The 18569-nt window shown below is 57.9% G+C and overlaps 3 protein-coding genes across 3 annotated transcripts; all 3 read left to right on the plus strand.

The window, feature by feature from the left end:
- The first annotated feature begins 1023 nt into the window (after positions 1–1023).
- On the plus strand, positions 1024–7489 carry GPC2 (glypican 2). The gene is made up of 10 exons (XM_061152316.1): positions 1024–1372; positions 2036–2194; positions 2524–2846; positions 3638–3718; positions 4453–4615; positions 4866–4996; positions 5222–5371; positions 5462–5601; positions 5698–5870; positions 6622–7489. Exons 1-10 carry the CDS (start codon positions 1207–1209, stop codon positions 6864–6866), a joined length of 1731 nt encoding a protein of 576 aa, XP_061008299.1. The 5' UTR covers positions 1024–1206; the 3' UTR covers positions 6867–7489.
- Positions 7490–8046: 557 nt separating this feature from the next.
- On the plus strand, positions 8047–13800 carry GAL3ST4 (galactose-3-O-sulfotransferase 4). The gene is made up of 4 exons (XM_061153581.1): positions 8047–8148; positions 9318–9630; positions 9806–10109; positions 12355–13800. Exons 2-4 carry the CDS (start codon positions 9506–9508, stop codon positions 13375–13377), a joined length of 1452 nt encoding a protein of 483 aa, XP_061009564.1. The 5' UTR covers positions 8047–8148; positions 9318–9505; the 3' UTR covers positions 13378–13800.
- A 248-nt stretch (positions 13801–14048) lies between these two features.
- TRAPPC14 (trafficking protein particle complex subunit 14) lies at positions 14049–18497 on the plus strand. Its single transcript, XM_061153578.1, has 11 exons — positions 14049–14625; positions 14838–14933; positions 15027–15156; positions 15322–15408; positions 15567–15687; positions 15792–15939; positions 16086–16168; positions 16278–16441; positions 16942–17096; positions 17308–17501; positions 17615–18497. Exons 1-11 carry the CDS (start codon positions 14215–14217, stop codon positions 17766–17768), a joined length of 1743 nt encoding a protein of 580 aa, XP_061009561.1. The 5' UTR covers positions 14049–14214; the 3' UTR covers positions 17769–18497.
- The last annotated feature ends 72 nt before the right edge of the window (positions 18498–18569 follow it).

The raw sequence follows: 18569 nt of genomic DNA on the forward strand, positions 1-18569 counted from the left end.
CCCCCATCCCACTACAGAAGCACATAAACTTCCATTTCTGCAAGGTTAGAACCTGCCGCCCACCCACCAACCCCCGACAAGGACCAGACTGGGACGCGCTTAACGATTTGGGTCTGGAGGCGCCATCAAAACCGGGCCGGAAACGCTGAAGGAGTCACGGAAAGCTCGCGTTCTCCACTTCTCCAGAAGAGAGGCTCTGTACCCCACCCTGGGCTACTTTATTTGGGTTACAGAGCCGTCTAACCCTCGAGAGAGTGATTATCTGTCTTCCGGGGCTGGGATTCCTGGCCTCTGTGGAAGAAGCCATGGGGAGGGAGGGCTTCTCTCAGGGCTGGAGTGCGGGGGATGGAGAACGCCTGGGTGAAAGGGGAGCCTCACTGTGACAGCCCGGGACAGCGACTTCTGGCCGAGCAGCGTTGAGGAAAAGTCACCGTCTCGGGTCCCTTAGGTCTCTGTGGTCACGCCCCCGTCCCTCTGGGTGGCAGACGAATCCAGAAAAACGCGGGAAAGCGCGAGCCCAACGGTTCGTCTCAGGGTTGCAAGTTGTCGCGAGACTTGAGCGTGTGCGAGCTCGTGCTTACCACGTTCTAGCCACGCCACTCCAGCAGCCTCGTGCGGCCACGAGCTCTCCAGCTTGCAGCCGTATCACGTGGGCTCCCGCGCGCTGGCCACCTGCTTTAACTCGGCTCCTCCTGACTCCTCCCCAGCCCGGCCCCTCTGTCCCCAAATTCCCCTTCCATTGGCTGGGCTTCACACTGCGCCCAGTAGTAACTCCTTTAATCTGGCTTCTCAACTACCATAGGCTGAGTTCCACTCAGGCCCCGCCTTTCGATGTAGATAGCCACGCCTCAGAGGAAGACCACACCCCTCCCCTAACCTCCCGGTCCTGCCGAGTCCCGCCCCGCGGCCGAGCTTCCCCAGTACATTGGCTTAATTTCTCCTTGACCCCGCCCCTAAACTCGGCTCCTTACCATTATTGGCGGGGCCCCGCCCCGGGCCCCGCCTCCTGTCCGGCTCCCCGCTCCCATTGTCTCGGCAGATGCCGCCTTGGTCCAGCGATCGTGCTCCCGGTCCACTTTTCGGAGGTCGCGCTCTTTCTCTGGCCGGCGGGACGGTCCTGTGGCAGAGAACCGGCTTTCTGAGTTCGGGCGGCTCTTCTTTCCTCCTTACGACCCACTTTGCGGTCCCAAGGTGGCAGCAGCAGCTATGTACGCGCTGCGCTCTCTTCTGCTTCTGCTGTTGCCCCTCTGTCCCGGTCCTGGTCCTGGACCCGGTATCGAGGCAAAGGTCACCCGGAGTTGCACTGAGACCCGGCAGATTCTGGGGGCCCGGGGATATAGCTTAAGCGTACTCCCTCCCGCCCTGATCTCAGGTGAGGAGAAAGAGGGAGACTAGAGAATTGGGGGCGAGGGAGGGGGCGGGGGCCGGTCCTCCCCATCTCACAATAACTCTCTTCCCTTTCAGAGTGGCCGTTGTAATAATCTTTTCCTCTCACGGTAATAACGTCTCTTCTCCTCCGGAACTTCTTTATCAGGATCACAATAACACTCCCCTTCGCATAACAGCTCTCTTACTCCACCCTCACCCCAGGAATCCCTTTCTAGTAATTAGCAACCCCTCTGTGTTTCTTTCTTCACAGCCTAATTTGTTTCCCTCGCTATTAACATGAGTCCCTTGTATGGTAGTGCTTTCTTTCTTACCAGGTAACCCCACCCCTCCAAACCCCATTCTTCCCATTGAAACCATCCTGTATGTCCTTTGAGGCCTGGGGTGTGTGGTGTTAGGCAGGCTACCTGAGGACCCTCTGATCACTAAATTGGCCCACTCCTATTTGATCCCATGCCTAAAGGCAGTGCACTTGGGATGGGTGAGGGGACAATAGGGAAGGAGTAGGACCAGGTGGGAATGAGGTGGCAGACAATAGAAAAGAAACCAGATAGCTGGAAGAGAAAGGATGGCCCCCAGAGATGGTCAGGAGAAGGAAGGAATTTCACGACAGCACTTCCCACCATTCCTTCATGTCTCCTCTGTCCAGGTGAACACCTCCGGATTTGTCCCCAGGAGTACACTTGCTGTTCCAGTGAGATAGAGCAGAGGCTGACCTGGGAAACTGAGGCCACCTTCCGAGGCCTGGTGGAGGAGAATGGTTCCTTCTTGGTTCACACACTGGCTGCCCGACACAGAAAATTCGATGGTGAGGACCTGGTGTCCCCAAACCTGGCTTCATACCTTCTCTCTGAGCTCATGACCCCCACAAGCATCCTGTACCTACTCCTGACTTCTCCCAAAGGCACTCCAGCCCTGGTTTAGCCCCCACTTCCCCACCCTGTGCTCTCTCAGGGTCCTGCCCCACATTCCCCCCCACCCCAGTCTGCCCAGACCTCTAAGGGTTACTTAATTTCTAACTCACTTGTCTTTTCTTTTTTCTCCCCATGCCCATTTCTTCTTGCCTCTGCCTTTTCACTTTTCCATCCTTCTCTGGCTTCACCCCACCTCACACCTCTTTCTCTGCACTTGCCACAGAGGTTTTTCGGGAGATGCTCTCCTCAGCTGAGCACTCCCTGTCCATGCTTTTCCACCGCTCCTTCGGCCGCCTGTATGCCCAGCACACCCCCTTGTTCAGTGGTCTGTTCTCTCGGCTACGGGACTACTATGAGAGGTCTGGTGAGGGGTTAGATGATGCCTTGGTGGATTTCTGGGCTCAGCTCCTGGAGAAAATGTTCCCCCTGCTGCACCCACAGTACATCTTCTCCCCCGACTACCTGTTCTGCCTCACACGCCTGGCCTCTTCTGCTGATGACTCTCTGAAGCCTTTTGGGGACTCACCCCGCCGCCTCCGCCTGCAGGTGAGGGGCCCCAACGCCTGAGCTTCAGCCACCTTTGACCTAGTGACCTCTGAACTGTGTACCACTCACCTCCAACTCAGTGACCCCCTTTTCATGCCTCAGTCGCCCCTGACCTGGTGATCCCTATCTTGAGCCCCAGTCACCTCTGCCTGACCCAGATCTCCTTGGTTTCCTTTGACTGGAGCCCCGCCCCCCAATTCTGTGTCCTAGTTTCATACTAGTGGTTGACCCACTCATCTGCTCTTGCTCCCCGCCCCCCTTTCTGACAACTCATCCCTATTCCCAATATCTTGACTTCCTCTGGTTCAGCTGTGTAGTGTGTGATTTGCGAGTGTATTGAATGCTGATTCAAGGATTTTCATTTATAGTATCTCATTTAATTGCCATAACTCTATGAAGTAGATGTTCACATTCCTATTTTACAAGATGAGAAAACTGAACCTTGAAGAGGTTAAGGTCTCAGAGCCAGTAAGGGGTGGAGCTAGGTTTCACACTCAGGTCTCCTGGCTTCAGGTTCAGCATTTGTTAAAATATAAGTCCCTTTATCTCCAAGTCCTGTAAAATGTAATCCTTCCACCTCTTCCCAAGCCCAGTTCCCCTTGGTCCTGCCAGACTCTGAATTCTTTGATCTTCTTGAACCTGCCTCCCAGAACCACCTTACATTCCTAATCACCCCAAGATAACCTACAAACCTTACCCCCACTGCTCATCCCTTTGGTGCAGTCTCTTGGCCCCAGTGTTGACTGACCCTCAACAGTCCGGTGATTTTTCTCACCTTTCCCTTCCTCCAGATAACCCGGGCCCTGGTGGCTGCCCGGGCCTTTGTCCAAGGCCTGGAGACTGGAAGAAATGTGGTCAGCGAAACACTTAAGGTTAGAAGGGGCTTGAGTATGGGTGGGGCCCAGGGAGGGAGAGGAAGTGGGAGAGGCCCCATGAAGAAGAGTCAGGGGCCAGCTGGCAGGAGAGGCCTGGCCTTCCCTTAGCAGCCGTGAAGCCCTGGCATCCTGGGTAAATCAGGAAGACTGCAGTCTTTCTAGCATCATGACCCATGACTCCTCCCACCTCTGACCCTCTTCTGCCCTCTGATGACTCTTACCCTCTGCCAGCCTCTCGGGACCTGCTCATCTCCACAGCCTCTCTGAGACTGGCCCACTGGCCCTTCTGGTTTTCTCCAGGGCCCCTCAGTGGCTCCCTCCTAGAGGCCAGATTCCTGGTTTGGCCTTCAAGGCCCTCTCTCGACTGCCCATTCTCCCCTTGGCCTCCCAGCCTTACTTCCTGCATCCTCATTCTCCCCTCAACCATGATGGGCTCACTCTTGTCCTTGAACCTTTTCTCAGGCCCCTCACTGCCCCCCTGGTCCATCTCTCTCAAGAAGCAGGATGTGCAACCCGGCCCCTAGGAGCCTCCCTCCTCAGGTCTGGCGCAGTCCTGGGGTCACTCCTGCTGTCGCGTGGGGTCATCAACCCTAGAGGTTCACATCCAGCTCCACACTTAGAGCCTGGGAAGGGTGGGGTGGGGTATTTGATTTCTCTCTGTGCCCAGCACCAGGCTTGGCTGAGGGCAGCCAGTTGTTTGTGGATGACACAGCCCTGCTCTCTGCTCCCAGATGCCGCTGTCCGAAGGCTGCAAGCGGGCTGTGATGCGTCTGACAGGCTGCCCCCTTTGCCGGGGGGTCCCCTCGCTGCCACCCTGCCGGGGCTTCTGCCTCAACGTGGCCTATGGCTGTATCGGCAGCCAAGGACTGGATCCTGACTGGGGGCCCTATCTGGGTGAGGGGATTCAGGAAAGCCTGAGAGATCTGTCTGTGTGGCGTGGGCAGGGTGGACTGGGGAGGGAGTGTTCAGCAATGCTGAGTGGAGAGGAGGAGGGGGGCTCTTCTCATGTCAGTTCTCCCCCAATCTAAGACCCGCTGCTTGCCTCCAAGGCCTGGGTCAGGATTTGTGGGAACATCCCACTTCAGTGAGTATCTCCCTGGATAGCCCCTCATTTAACCCTTTCTCTGCCTTACCCTCTTTCAAGATGGTCTCCTGTTCCTGGCCGACAAGATCCAAGGCCCCTTTTCTTTTGAGCTCGCGGCCCAGTCCATTGGGGTGAAGATCTCAGAAGGCTTGATGCATTTGCAGGAAAACAGTGTAGGGGTGTCAGCCCAGGTACAGGGGCCATAAGAAGGGTGGGAGTGTCAGACTGGGAGTTGGCAGGAGAACAGGAGGGAGAAGCGTGGAGGGGGGAGTCCCTGGGGTGGGGGGACAGTGTGGGGTGTTAGGGAGACACTGTAGGGTCTCTGGATAAACCGGGGTGTCAAGGACGTTTGGAGTGTTGGGGTGTGGGTTCTACCGCGGGATGACTGTGTGTGGGGTCTCTACCCTGTGCCGAAGGTATTCCAGGAATGCGGGAGCCCCCAGCCAGCGCGGGCTCGCGCCCGCCGTGCCCCAGCCCCTAGGGAGGACGTGGGTCGCTTCTGGTCCGCGGCGGTGGCGGAGGAGGAGCGGCCGACGACTGCTGCGGGCGCCAGCCTGCCCCGGCTGGTGAGTGGCGGGCGGCCGCGGCAGGGGCGCGAGCGCGGGGGACAGGGGCGCGCGCTCCATCTCCGCCCGGCCGGCTCTCTTTACGTCCAGGTGTGGGAGCTCCGCGAGCGTCTGGGCCGGGTGAGGGGCATCTGGGCCGGACTGCCCCAGACTGTGTGCGGGGACCCCCGCGTGGCGGCGGACCTCTCGCAGGAGGCGGCGCCTTGCTGGACCGGAGCTGGACCGGGCCGGTGAGAGCCGGGCGGTGGGCTGCGGGCGCGCGGGCGGGCGAGGCTGACTCCGGGGGCGGGGTGGGGCGGGAGCCTCCGGGGCTGCTCTGCTCGCAGGTACTTGTCGCCCGTGGTCGGCTCCCAGGCCGGGCAGCTCGACAACCCAGAGCTGGATGCAGAAGCTTCAAGCCCCGACCTCCAGACGCGGAGGCGGCGGCTGCAGCTCCGGGCCGCCACGACCAGGATGAAAGCGGCTGCCCTGGGACGCGACCTGGAGCTGGAGGACTGGGGTGAGACCCGCGGACAACGAGGACCTCGCTCCGCCCCGCTTTCCGCGATTGGACGCAGGCCAACCCGCAGCCCCGCCCCCTGCGTCTGTAGTCCCTCCCCTCGCGTCTCGGTTACCATTCATTCATTCACTCACGCAGTTCACACGCCTGTATTGAGCGCTTACCTCAAAGGTAGGGAGTGGAAGACCAATGAGAAGATCTCTACCCTTGATTTCACGGTCCCTTGGGGGAGACAGCAAAACATTCTTACAAAGCGGTGGGAAGCTCCCGAGGGTGGGCTGTGGGAAGAGATTGGGGAGCACCGGCAATCCAGGGAGGCGGGGAAGTGGGGTGCGGGTTCCACGGGGCTGGCTCCCCAAAGCAGAATTTGCCAGAGATGCAAGGCACTGACATACATTTTTTCCCCCTCTCCCCCACCGTCTCTCTTTGTCTCTCCTCCCCCACTCCTCTTCCGTCGACTCGCTGCTTCCGTGTCTGTTTTGTCTGTCTTTTCCTGTTTATCCTCTCCCCATCTGTCTCTCTTTTTTGTCTGTCTCGTCTCTTCCTGTGTCTCGTTGCCTTGTTTCCATGTCTGTCTGATCTCTCTTCGCCTTCCTGTCACTCACTTTCTCCCTCCTCTCACCCTGCCTGCCCCTGACCCAACCTCTGTTTTTTCTCGAGTTCTTTTCCTCCCTGCCTGTGGCTGTTTCTTGCACCGTCTCACGCTGCCCCTCTTCACCATCCCTGTTTCCGATCCTCCCCCTCCCTCTAGAGGACGCTAGCGGCTCTGGAGAGGGACAACACTATGCAGATGACTGGATGGCTGGCGCAGCAGCTGTGGCCCCCCCGGCGCGAGCTCCTCGCCCTCCTCGAAGGGAAGGTGCAGGGGGCAAAGGAGGTGTCATTATCCGCCACAGCCAGGACCGGAGCAGGACTGGAGGGACATCTGTTGGTTGTCACACACAACCCCTCCTCATTCTCTTCCTCTCAGCGCTAGCCCTGCTTGGACCTCGATAACAGGGGAGGGGTGCCCTGGCATCGGGAGGGTTCATGGCCCTTCCCCTCTCCCTCATCAGTTGGGTCGGGAGAGGAGTTGAAGGGGGCTGCAGAGAGGGTAGAGAGGGACGTTTTGGGTGAATGGCTGGGGCCCCAAATCCAGGAGATTTCCATTGGTGGGTTGGGGGGTGGGTGTTCACAATATTTATTTTTTCATTTGGTATCTGGGGAGGAAGGGCTTGGGGTATTTATTTAGGAAGGAGGTATGGTCTCTCCAACCCAGCCTCTATAGTTAGATTGGTGGTGAGCCCCAACAGGGAAAAAGGAAGGAGTTTTAGAGTTGCAGTTGGGGGGTGGGTATATTGAAAGAAGTTGAAAGTGGGATGGGTTGCGGCACCCAGTCTCAGAAACTCAGAAATAGACAAAGCTGGGCGCTTATGAGGTGCAGGGCAGGGGACTAAGATGTCAGGATCTATTGGCCTGGATTCTGTTGAGTTTTTCAGTATCACTTTCTTAAACTAAAATATCAACAAAAACCCACATCTCATGGTCTCTGCCATCCACATCCTTCACAGGCATCCCCATTTCATGTTTCAGTGTTCAACTCAGTGTTTATTCTGTAAATAAATGGCTAATTTGTTGGACCCGGTGTGCGACTTTCTGTACATTTAGCCCCAGAGTCTCTCTGACCGGCAGTTCATTTTCTGCCTCCTTATCTTGGAACCTGTACCCTGGGATTAAATTTGGGCAAGCTGTCCACCCTCTGGGTCTGAATACCTATCTGCAAAATGGGGAGAATTCTGGAGACTAGCAAAACTCTTCTGGAACCAAGGCATCGTTAATATCACCATACTACTGCCCTCTGCCTTCAGGGTGGGTGGTCCCCCTCGGCCCCCATCTCCTCCTTCTCTGTGAAGGTTCCTCTGACTACCTTGTCATATCCTTGATACTGTCTGCTTTCAACTGTTACCATCTTTCTTTTTTCTTTCAGCCTGAATGAGTCTTTTGTCCTGCAGAAAGCTGAAAGAAAAAGTACAATGGCGAAAGGAGGGTAGAAGTGTCTTCTAAGGGCAGGCTGGGTGCCCTGAAAGAGAAGGAAAGATGCGGGGAAGGAGAGACCCAGAGACGCCGCCGTCAAAGCCGAATCAGCGGCACGGACTGGCGGGACAAAGGGAGGGAGGGGGAGGAGCCTGGGCGCTGAGAAAGTTTCTGGGGAAAGTTGAGCTGATCGAGGAACCGGGCGGTGGCTGGAGCGGGCGGGAGGGCCAGACCCCGATTTCCCTGCTGCTCCTCAGGTGGCCTGGTGAGTTGGGCAAGCGAAGCTGAGGCCTAGATCAGTGGAAGGACTCTAGAATTGATGGGAGGAGTTGTGAGGGGTTTCACAGAGAGAACCCCAGAGGGAGCCAACCCAGGGCTGGCAACAGACTGAGCAATCCCCAAAGCTGGAGGGGTCCGAGGGCTGGAATTGGAGGTAATGGGAGGAGACAGAGATGGGTGGAAGGAAGACAAGAAATCTAAACATGGGAGGGGGTGCGGTGTGGGGCTAGGTTGGGGGAGGAAATGGGGGGGGGGGTGAGGGGGGGTGATGCCAGAGGGGGCGGGTCTCTAGGTAGCAAGTGTGGGTTCTCTGCCTAGGGTCGCTTTGGGCTCATCCTGGAAGGGGGCTGCCAGGGCTTGCTGGAAAGACGGGCTGTGGCCCGTGGCTGTGGGTTGGAATGAAGGGGCAGGTCTGGACTCCCAATTGATTGGGAAGCTGGGGCCTGAGAGGAATTCCAAAGCTCAGCGTTCGCTTTTTTTGTCTTGTTATCTTTGTGTCACAGAGTTTCTCTCCCCAGCCCCACCCTCTCGATCCCCTCTGGGTGCACTGCTGGGATTGGAAAGTGGAAACGGGGATGTGTTTGGGGGGGAGTTTATGGCTGGGACTGGGCTTCATAAGCAACCCTACACCCCCCAGGCCGCTCTCACACACTGGCGTCTGCTCGCGCCCGCCGCCGCCGCGAGGGAAAGGATGCCTGAGCTTAGATGAGCCGGTCGACTCTTACTCCGTACAAAGTCGTCCCTGCAGTCTCACTTCCCTGGGTTTCTAAGCTGTGTGCCCCGTCAGGCCCTCCTTAAGGCTTCCCCTCTCAGCCTCAGAGAGGGGCGCCGCATCAGACTTGTCACAGGCAGAGGGGCAGAGGAGGTGGCCCGGGGCCTGGAGATGTCCATCTCCTTGGTACGAGTGGATTGGTCTGATCTTCCTCCCTTTCACTTCCAAATCCCTGGGGCTTGGGAAGAAACTGTCCTTGGAGGTTGGAGGGAGCTGCAGCTGACAGCAGAGCCGCAGTCATGGGGCACCTGGAAGATCTGGGTGTAGAGAGAGCTCCCCTCCCACCCCCCTGCCTGCAATGAGGTCGCGGCTGCCCGGCAGCAGGAGCGAAGGCTCTTACCCGCTCCTTAGATTCCTCTCCTTCCCCCTCATTTCCCTTCTAGACGCTGACGGAGGCAAAAATCTGCTAACTCAGGGGGCAGACTCAACCGGGGCTGCGAGCAGGCCTGGGGAATGAACCCCCGAACTCGAATGAGCGCCTTCCGCGGCTGCACGGCGGTCTCCAGCTGTCTCTGCCTCTGCGCCTGGCCCTTGCCCTGTCCCTCTCCAGCGTCACCCTTCCCCGGGCCACATGGGCCTTCTGTCTCCCACCAGGACCATGCGCCTCTGGGGGCCCCGGGGCCTGGGGGTGGCTCTGGGAGTCTTCATGACCATCGGATTTGCCCTCCAGCTCTGGGGGGGTCCCTTCCAGAGGAGGTGAGTTCCCATCTTGTCCCAATGGCCCCCAGATGCCCCCCCGTGCTCTTGTCTGTTCCATCTGGGTCTGTGACTCTTGGGGCCTCAGAGGACACTCCATGCTTTCCTGGCTCCACGAGACATCCATCCACTTGCTGGTGAGGGACAGGACACTTCCCCTCCTGTCTCTCCCCAGGCTACCCGGGCTGCAGCTCCGACATTTCTGGGCCTCATCCCCGGGACCAGCTGCTCCATCGTGCCCGCCGCGGCAGCGCCTTGTGTTTCTGAAGACACATAAATCCGGGAGCAGCTCTGTGCTGAGTCTGCTTCACCGCTATGGGGACCGACACGGGCTGCGCTTTGCCCTCCCTGCCCGCTACCAGTTTGGCTACCCAAGACTTTTCCAGGCCTCTCGGGTCAAAGGCTACCGCCCTCAGAGTGGAGACACCCAGCCCCCTTTCCACATCCTCTGTCATCACATGAGGTTCAACCTGAAAGAGGTGAGGAGTGTTGAGGGGGTGGGAGGGACTGGGGAGAGATGGGCTTGGGCCTGTAGCCAAGACCACCACGGGGGAGACCCCAGGCAATGGGGGTCCCCAGGCATCTCCTTACCCAAAGGTTGGGCTGGGGGGCAGTCCCACAAAGGTGGGAGTCCTGTTCTCCTCTCCTCAGCTGTCCCTTCCTCAGAATTTTCTGGCACCTGAAGTTCTGCCTTCTCCCATCTAGAATTTACTAGTCTCTTTCCTTGATCCATTTAGCCTGCTGGCAGCAGTGCCCTGCCAACTCTCACCCCACCCCACCAACCCTCCCTCCAGGTGCCCCTGGCCCTTCCTGGCCTCTCCCACTGATACCACCAGGGGCCCTGTGCAGTCACTGCCTTCGGACCCTCCTTCCTCTCACACCCTTCACCATGTCTGCCAGATTCCGAGGATCAGCTATATGCCAAGCTCTAGCCCAGTCCCAGCCCCCCTTCCTTGCCCGCAGCCTCAGTTCTAAATGAGGAGATGCATGCACGCACTCACATGTCATCCACACACACACACACACAGAGGAACCTGGGAGCTCTTGGAGGAGGAAATCAATGGGCAAATGTAAACACACAGGCCAAGAGCCAACTTTCACTGAACACGTCTTGAGTGCTGGGTAGTCATCCTACCGTCACCCTGCCAGGAAGGCATAAGTGTCCCCACTACACAGATGAGGAGATTCACTCCCAGAAAGGCTAAGGGACTGGCCCTCTGTTAACAGAAAGCTGCAGAGTAGCATTTGAAGCCAGGCCCAGCTGCTCCAAAGTGCCTTCCATTGCACATGTGTGTGCGTATGTGTGTTTGTTATTTGGAATGGTGGGGAGAATATTCATCAAAAGAGGTGGGGTTTTCTCAACAGGTGGGTTTTATAGGGAAGAGTGGACGTGACTTTGTAGTAAGGGTAATATCGGGTGTTCTCAGAGCAAAACATCTCAAAGACACGGTGGCAGTGGGGTGTGTGTGTGTGTAGGTGATAGTACTTCAGTGGTGGCTGCAAAGACAGTCCTGTTGGAGCTGGAGCTGAAGAAAGGAGCAGCAGCATGAACTGATCTACCGGGCAGCGAGGGGCACTGCTGAGAGTGAAGCAAGGACAGCAGTCACTGAGGCAGGTGTCCCTGGAGTTTAGGATGACTGTCACCACCATTCACTGACTACCTCCCATGTTCCATGCACTTGCACATTCTTCAAAGTGAGTATTAACCCAGATTTATTGATGGAGGAATAAAGGCTCTGAGAAGCACAATAACCTGCCCAAAGTTACACCAGTTGGTAAGTGGCTGAATTGGAATTTTATTCCAGGCCCCTCTGATGCCATGGACTGTTCTCTGCACTCTTCCCCTATGCCTTCAAAGACACACAGTTCACAGGCTTGTCCTTCAGGCATGCCCCACATCCATAGAACAGATTGGAGGACTTGTCAGGGAGTCATGGTAATGACCACAGTCACACTCAGAGGCAGAGATCCTTCAGGGAGCCCCCGAGCTGGATTCTGGTGTGGATCTGCCTGCTGGACCACACTAGGGTGTGGCTCAGCCCAATGCCCACCTTCCTTCTTGCCAACAAGTGGGATCTTACGTCCCAAGACTCAGAACAGCTCCTTATTGAATGGCCATGGCTCCTCACTGCCCATTTCAGGGATGTCTCTTGCTTTCCAAGATGCCAAGGAGCCTCCCAAGTGCCCTGATTTTCGGCCACGCTGGGCTTGGCCTGCCCACCTGACGCCTGTGCCTGAGATAGAATTATGGCTGCTATCTACTTGCTGCCAGTGATCCTCCTGAGGAGGCCTGAAGCCAGTTCCTTTCTTGGAGCTGTGACCAAGAATGCCAGGGTAGACATGTTATAGGTTTTTGTTGGAGAAGTGAACACAAGCCTTGATTCCTAGAAGTGTTACCAACCAAAGCAAACAGAAAGGCCTGAGGAAATTAATGTTTTCCAGGAGCTCCCCATATTCTGGGTTCCTTCCTATCCTTATCTCATGTAACCTCCATAATCATCTGGGAAGGAAGGTATGATGGGTCCCATTTTTGCAGATAAGTAAATTGAATTTCAGAGATGTCAAGTACCTTACCAAGATCTGTGCAGCTAGTGAAGGCAGCTGGGGGTTCCCAGCAGAGCTGTCAGGAGGCTGGAGGCAGCCGGGGGGTCAGTGCGCACTGGGTTTGCTGTTAGTTTCTTCCTCTATAGTTCACTCTCTGTGCTGGTTTCCTCTCCTCCCCAGGTACTTCAGGTCATGCCTTCTGACAGCTTCTTCTTTTCCATTGTCCGAGACCCAGCGGCTCTGGCCCGCTCTGCCTTCTCCTACTATAAATCCGCGTCATCGGCCTTCCGCAAAGCACCATCCTTGGCTGCCTTCTTGGCCAATCCTCGAGCCTTCTACCGACCTGGGGCCCGGGGGGACCACTACGCGCGCAACTTGCTATGGTTTGACTTTGGCCTCCCCTTCCCCCCAGATATGAGGACCAAGAGAGGGAATCCACATGTCTCCAGAGACCCCAACCCTCCCCAGTTACCTTCTGGTGCTGGCCCTCCAGCCCACACCCTGGATCCCAATGCTCTCTTCCATCCTGTTCCCACTGTTGCTGATGGTCACAGCCAGAGGTCCAGCCCTGCCTCTTTAGATTTGGGGTCTTCATCCTTCATCCAGTGGAATCTGGCCTGGCTGGACTCTGTCTTTGACCTGGTCTTGGTGGCTGAGTACTTTGATGAGTCACTGGTCCTGCTGGCAGATGCGCTGTGCTGGGGTCTAGATGATGTGGTAGGCTTTATGCACAATGCCCAAGCTGGAGGTGGGCAGGACGGAAGCACCATTGACGATGGTGGACTGACCACTGAGGACAGGCAGCTGACTGCCCGGGCACGAGCCTGGAACAACTTGGACTGGGCTCTCTATGTTCACTTCAACCGAAGTCTGTGGGCCCGGATAAAGCAATATGGCCAGAGCCGGCTGGAGAGTGCTGTGGCGGAGCTCCGGGCTCGCCGAGAGGCCCTGGCTAAACACTGTCTGGTCGGGGGTGAGGCTTTAGACCCCAAGTACATCACTGACCGGCGATTCCGCCCTTTCCAGTTTGGGTCAGGTAAGGTTTTGGGTTATGTGCTCCGAAGTGGGCTGAGCCTCCAAGACCAGGAGGAGTGTGAGCGCCTGGCTACCCCCGAGCTGCAGTACAAGGATAAGCTAGATGCCAAGCAGTTCCCCCCAACAGTCTCTCTACTCCTCAAGACTTCAAGGCGACCCTCCCCCTAGGCATCAAACCACTGTCTTAAGCTGAAGAGCAGTTAAGCCATAGGGCGCCAGTGATGAGTGTGAGGCAGCCAGATGCCCTTTCGGCTTCCCTCAGAAAGCACGTCTGCTCCCCAGAGGACAAGTGGAACTTTGCAAGAATGTGGGTCCCACATCTCCAGCCTGTGCCAAGGAATCCCAGACGGAGCAGCAGGCTCCCTCCCATTTTTGCCTCTTCCCCTTTCCCACCCCCGACCCTACCCCCAACCCCGAAGGTACAAGCTGCACTTTCGAAGGCCTTCTGGAGGAGCAAACCATGGAGTACGACAGAGCAAGTCTGGGACACAAGGGATCGGAATAATACGTCCACCTATGAAACACTTGTTACTGGGCTGCGCTCATTTCACTATGAATGAAATATTCAATTAATAAATAATTTGAAACTTCGACCTGCTCTAGAGCGACAAGGGAAGGGGATGGAGCATCTTCCTGGAAGAAACGGGGTTGGCGGGGGTTCTTTTCTTAGTCCAAGAACTCTAGCCTTCCACAGCAGCCTAACCCATGCCGCACCCGCCCCTCTCCTCCAAAGTCCGGTCACCTACAAATTCCGGCGCCTCCGAGGCCACGCCCCTTCCCTTCCGCTTCCGGTTTCTCACCAGTCATTCGGTCCCGCACCCCGGTTCCGGCCCCGTGGGGTCTCGGTTCCGGGTTCGTTGCCCCGGTTCCCGGCCCCAGCTGGTCTGTCGGGCCGGCCCGGCCGCGCGCAGCACCAGTCGGGACTCGGGGCTCCCGGAACCACCCTAGCGGCCCCTCTGTCCTCCGCCGGCCCCGGCCCACCTCGCCCCCCGGCCCGCGCCGCCCATGGAGTCCCAGTGCGACTACTCGATGTACTTCCCGGCCGTGCCGCTGCCGCCGCGCGCGGAGCTGGCGGGAGACCCGGGCCGGTACCGGGCGCTGCCCCGGCGCAACCACCTCTACCTAGGGGAGACGGTTCGCTTCCTGCTGGTGCTGCGCTGCCGGGGTGGCGCGGGGTCCGGCGCCGGGGGCGGCCCAGGCTTGGGCTCCCGTGGGGCCTGGGCGGAACTGGCGACCGCCCTGGCCGCCCTGGCCTCGGTCAGCGCCGGAGGCGGGGCGCCCGGGGGCGGTGGCTCGGGCGACCAGGACCCCGAACCCCCGGGGGGCGGGGACCCTGGCGGTGGGGGGTTGTTTCGAGGCTGCAGCCCCCTCCTCACCCACGGCCCGGGCCCTGCTACCTCAGGGGGAGCGACCACGGTGAGGAGCCCGGAGCGCCACGACACAGGGCTGAGGGGCGGTTTGCTGGGCTCCCCAGACCGGAGGGGAGAGGGACGCTAGCGGGAAGCTGGAGGCCTATGACGGATGAGGAGAGGGGAGGGCGAGAACCACGTCCCGTAGATCTTAAAGGGGACGCGGGCGCGGCGGGCGGCCTTGACTCTCCTGACCTCTTCACCCCTCTGGCAACCCAGCTGCCTGTGGAGGAACCAATTGTGTCCACAGATGAGGTCATCTTCCCACTCACCGTTTCACTGGATAGACTGCCCCCAGGGACACCTAAGGCCAAGGTAAGGTTAGCACGGGGTGGAGCTCTGTCTGAATTCAGACGCCTTTCTGAGGTTGTTTCTCCTTAACTGTGGTCCCGTGTCCCCTGTGCTCAGATTGTAGTGACCGTGTGGAAGCGGGAGGTTGAGGCACCAGAGGTCAGAGATCAAGGCTACCTGCGCTTGCTGCAGACCCGATCTCCTGGGGAGACCTTCAGGGGCGAGCAGAGCGCTTTCAAGGCCCAAGGTGGGGAGGAGAATGCAGAGAGGAAATGCTAGTGTCTGGATTTTGTGGGGACGGTGGAGGAGTGGCACCAGCAAGTGCCTGATCCAGGGAGAGGAAGACTGGACCTGTGGGTTGGAGGTGAGGTGTGCCCAGCTCGTCATCTCCAGCCTCCACCCTCTCCTGCAGTGAGCACCCTGCTGACTCTGCTGCCCCCTCCGGTTCTGAAGTGCCGCCAGTTCACTGTGGCTGGAAAACACTTGACCGTGCTCAAGGGTGAGCAGACTGGAGGCTCCAGTCTTGGGTAGCAGCAAGGGTGCCGGCTGGGTGGCAGTTACCCTGGACAATACGGTGGGGATAGATCCATTTTAGTGGGGAGTTGGTGTGGTCCGAGGAGTTCAGATACTCTGAGCTGAGCTGGTTACCTCCCACAGTGCTGAACAGCTCCTCCCAGGAGGAAATTTCTGTCTGGGATATCCGCATTCTCCCAAACTTCAATGCCAGTTATCTACCTGTCATGCCCGACGGCTCTGTGCTGCTGGTGGACAATGTCTGGTGAGGCCCTGGGAGGGGCGGGGCCACAGAGTGCTGGGCACAGCCGCAGGGCCCAGAGCTCTGGCAGCGAAAGGTCCAGCTCTGGTCCCTTTCTTCTCAACTAGTCACCAATCTGGGGAAGTCTCCATGGGCTCCTTCTGTCGGCTCCCTGGTACCTCTGGCTGCTTCCCCTGCCCACTTAGTGCCCTGGAGGAACATAACTTCCTGTTTCAGCTCAGAGGGGGTGAGCAGCCCCCTCCAGGGGCCAAGGAGGTGAGTACAAGGGACTGGTGTGTTTAAGGAGAAAGGCTGAGAAAATGCAATGGGAAGGGAGAGGCCAGGGAGTTGACTAATGGGAGAGGGAACCTCTCCTTCAGGCCATCACACACAGGTGATATTTCTGCTCATCCCTCCGACAGGGCCTAGAGGTTCCCCTGATCGCTGTGGTTCAGTGGTCCACGCCGAAGTTGCCCTTCACCCAGAGCATCTATACCCACTACCGGTGAGTTTGTGGGACACCCCCCCAATGCTCCCCACTGGACACCATCCTGTTCATCTCTGTTTCGAAACACATACATCCTGCTTCCTTCTCTCTCTCTCACTGCTTCTAGCTTGCCCAGCATCCGCCTGGACCGCCCGTGCTTTGTGATGACTGCTTCTTGTGAGTCCCCTGTTCGGACCTATGAGCGTTTCACTGTTACCTATACGCTGCTCAACAATCTCCAAGACTTCCTTGCTGTAAGGCTCGTGTGGACCCCGGAGCATGCCCAGGCTGGTAGGTAGCTGCTAGGAGGGGAAGGGAAAGGAAGATGTCATGGAGGCGGGTGACTTGTGGCAGGATGCTTCAGCTGTGTACCTGGGTGGTCTCCACGGTGTCATAATGGAGAGTTTAGAGAGGCTGTGGGGCAGAGTGATTTTAAGGGATTGGGTTCCCTGTTTGCCTTGTACATCTCCCATTTCTTAGCTGTGTGACCTTTAGTAGGTTACTTAACCTCTCTGAGCCTCAGATTTCTCATCTCTAAAATGGAGAAAATAATACCTCATGTGGCTGTCACAGCAACTTAATAAGTTAATATATGTGAAGTGGTTAGAATAGATCTCAGCACACAGTAACTATTAGCTACTGTTGTTTATAAAGTTCAGCAAACAATAGCATATAGTCAGTTTACTCCACAGAGTGGCTCTGAGCAGCAAATAAGACTGTGCTCGTCAAAGCCCCCTGCAGACCAAGAAAGGCCACACAGACTGTTTCCCAGCCCTGTTTCTGCCCGTCAGGAAAGCAGCTGTGTGAGGAGGAGCGCCGGGCCATGCAGGCAGCCCTGGACTCCATCGTCTGCCACACACCCCTCAACAACCTCGGCTTCTCCCGGAAGGGCAGCGCGCTCACCTTCAGTGTGGCCTTCCAGGCTCTGCGGACCGGGCTCTTCGAGGTGGGCTGGGTGAGGCCTAGCATCGGGTGGGAGGAGTCAGGGCTGCTGGCTTCTGTGGCTGAAGCATAAGTGGGTGGGTGCTACAAAGCCGGGTGGAGGGAATGTGGGCTTTAGATCCCACTTGGGCCTGTCAAGTGGGGAAGATGACCTGAAAGGAGGTCAGGGGCCTGGCAGCCTAGCTGGCCGGCTGATCAGTGTCTCCCCACCCCAGCTGAGCCAGCACATGAAACTGAAGCTGCAGTTCACTGCCAGCGTGTCCCACCCGCCGCCCGAGGCCCGGCCCCTCTCTCGCAAGAGCAGCCCCAGCAGCCCTGCTGTCCGGGACTTGGTGGAGAGGCACCAGGCCAGCCTGGGCCGCTCTCAGTCCTTCTCCCACCAACAGCCCTCCCGTAGCCACCTCATGAGGTATGGAAGTACGCGGGGAGGGGCCCGCGGGCTTAGTAGAAGCCGGGATTGGAAAGGGAGCAGGATGGGACCCTGGGGTCTGGCCAGAGCCCATAGCCTCCACCTTCCTCCAGGTCGGGCAGTGTGATGGAGCGCCGGGCCATCACGCCCCCCGTGGCCTCCCCTGTTGGCCGGCCCCTCTACCTGCCCCCGGACAAGGCTGTGCTCTCTCTGGACAAGATCGCCAAACGCGAGTGCAAGGTCCTGGTGGTGGAGCCGGTCAAGTAGACCATCCGGCCGCCTCCCTCTCACACTCCCGGAAATGGACAGCCCCCAGCGTGGGTGCTCCCTCCAGGCTGCGCCTCCCCGGGGAGCCTCCCACCTAGGGTGAGGGGGGCCCCCGCAGGGCCGCCTGTCTGTGTCTACTGATGAGGGACGAGGGACGAAGCTGTGAAATGGCCGGGGATGGCTGCAGCGTGAAGCCGACAGTATTTCCCGGACTTCCTGGGGGGGCTGGCCCCACCCCGTGGCCAGGGCAGGGGCTCCAGGAGCTCCCTTGCCCCCTGCCTTGCACCCTGGTTCTAAGTTTACAAAGTGTTTTCCTTGTTCCTCTTACGTTGTCTTCCCCGCCTCTGACATTCCCTCCCTCCCTCCCACCCGCAGGGCTGAGATCAGAGGGTGGTGATGGTAAAGGGACCCGACAATGACACGACCCTCCTGTCTCAGGTCAGGGGAGAGAGCTAGGTGGCCTCCCCTCGTCGTCCTGTTTACCTTTGCAGCCTGAAGCACTTTAAGTTGTGTGGGATTTTTGGTTTGGGTTGGTTTTTTTTTTTTTTGTCTGTCTGTCCCTGTAACTTATTCTCCAACTACTGCTTCCAACTGAAATAAGACTATTAAATGCCTGTTCAGGAGGGAGAAGAAGACTGTTACTTGTGCGTGGGTTGGCAGCAGCAGAGACCTAAGGGCTCAGAAAGATTCCCTCCAGCCTGTACACCAGATAGCTCCCTTCCCACCCATTTTTTTTCCTTCTGATTCCCAGTTTTCTCTGTCCACCCCACTCCTCTGGACTGAGGCCCCGGAAGCTGAAAG

The sequence above is a fragment of the Dama dama genome, chromosome 10 (genome assembly GCF_033118175.1).
Source record: "Dama dama isolate Ldn47 chromosome 10, ASM3311817v1, whole genome shotgun sequence".
Taxonomy (NCBI): Eukaryota; Metazoa; Chordata; class Mammalia; order Artiodactyla; family Cervidae; genus Dama; species Dama dama.

Coding starts and splice junctions, on each gene's coding strand:
- GPC2 (XM_061152316.1), top strand. CDS start 1,207: ATGTACGCGCTGCGCTCTCTTCTGCTTCTGCTGTTGCCCCTCTGTCCC. Junction 2,195..2,523: donor CCGACACAGAAAATTCGATG/GTGAGGACCTGG, acceptor CACTTGCCACAG/AGGTTTTTCGGGAGATGCTC. Junction 5,372..5,461: donor GCGCCAGCCTGCCCCGGCTG/GTGAGTGGCGGG, acceptor CTTTACGTCCAG/GTGTGGGAGCTCCGCGAGCG.
- GAL3ST4 (XM_061153581.1), top strand. CDS start 9,506: ATGGGCCTTCTGTCTCCCACCAGGACCATGCGCCTCTGGGGGCCCCGG. Junction 9,631..9,805: donor GGGGGTCCCTTCCAGAGGAG/GTGAGTTCCCAT, acceptor GTCTCTCCCCAG/GCTACCCGGGCTGCAGCTCC. Junction 10,110..12,354: donor TGAGGTTCAACCTGAAAGAG/GTGAGGAGTGTT, acceptor TCTCCTCCCCAG/GTACTTCAGGTCATGCCTTC.
- TRAPPC14 (XM_061153578.1), top strand. CDS start 14,215: ATGGAGTCCCAGTGCGACTACTCGATGTACTTCCCGGCCGTGCCGCTG. Junction 15,409..15,566: donor ACACTTGACCGTGCTCAAGG/GTGAGCAGACTG, acceptor TACCTCCCACAG/TGCTGAACAGCTCCTCCCAG. Junction 17,502..17,614: donor TCCCGTAGCCACCTCATGAG/GTATGGAAGTAC, acceptor ACCTTCCTCCAG/GTCGGGCAGTGTGATGGAGC.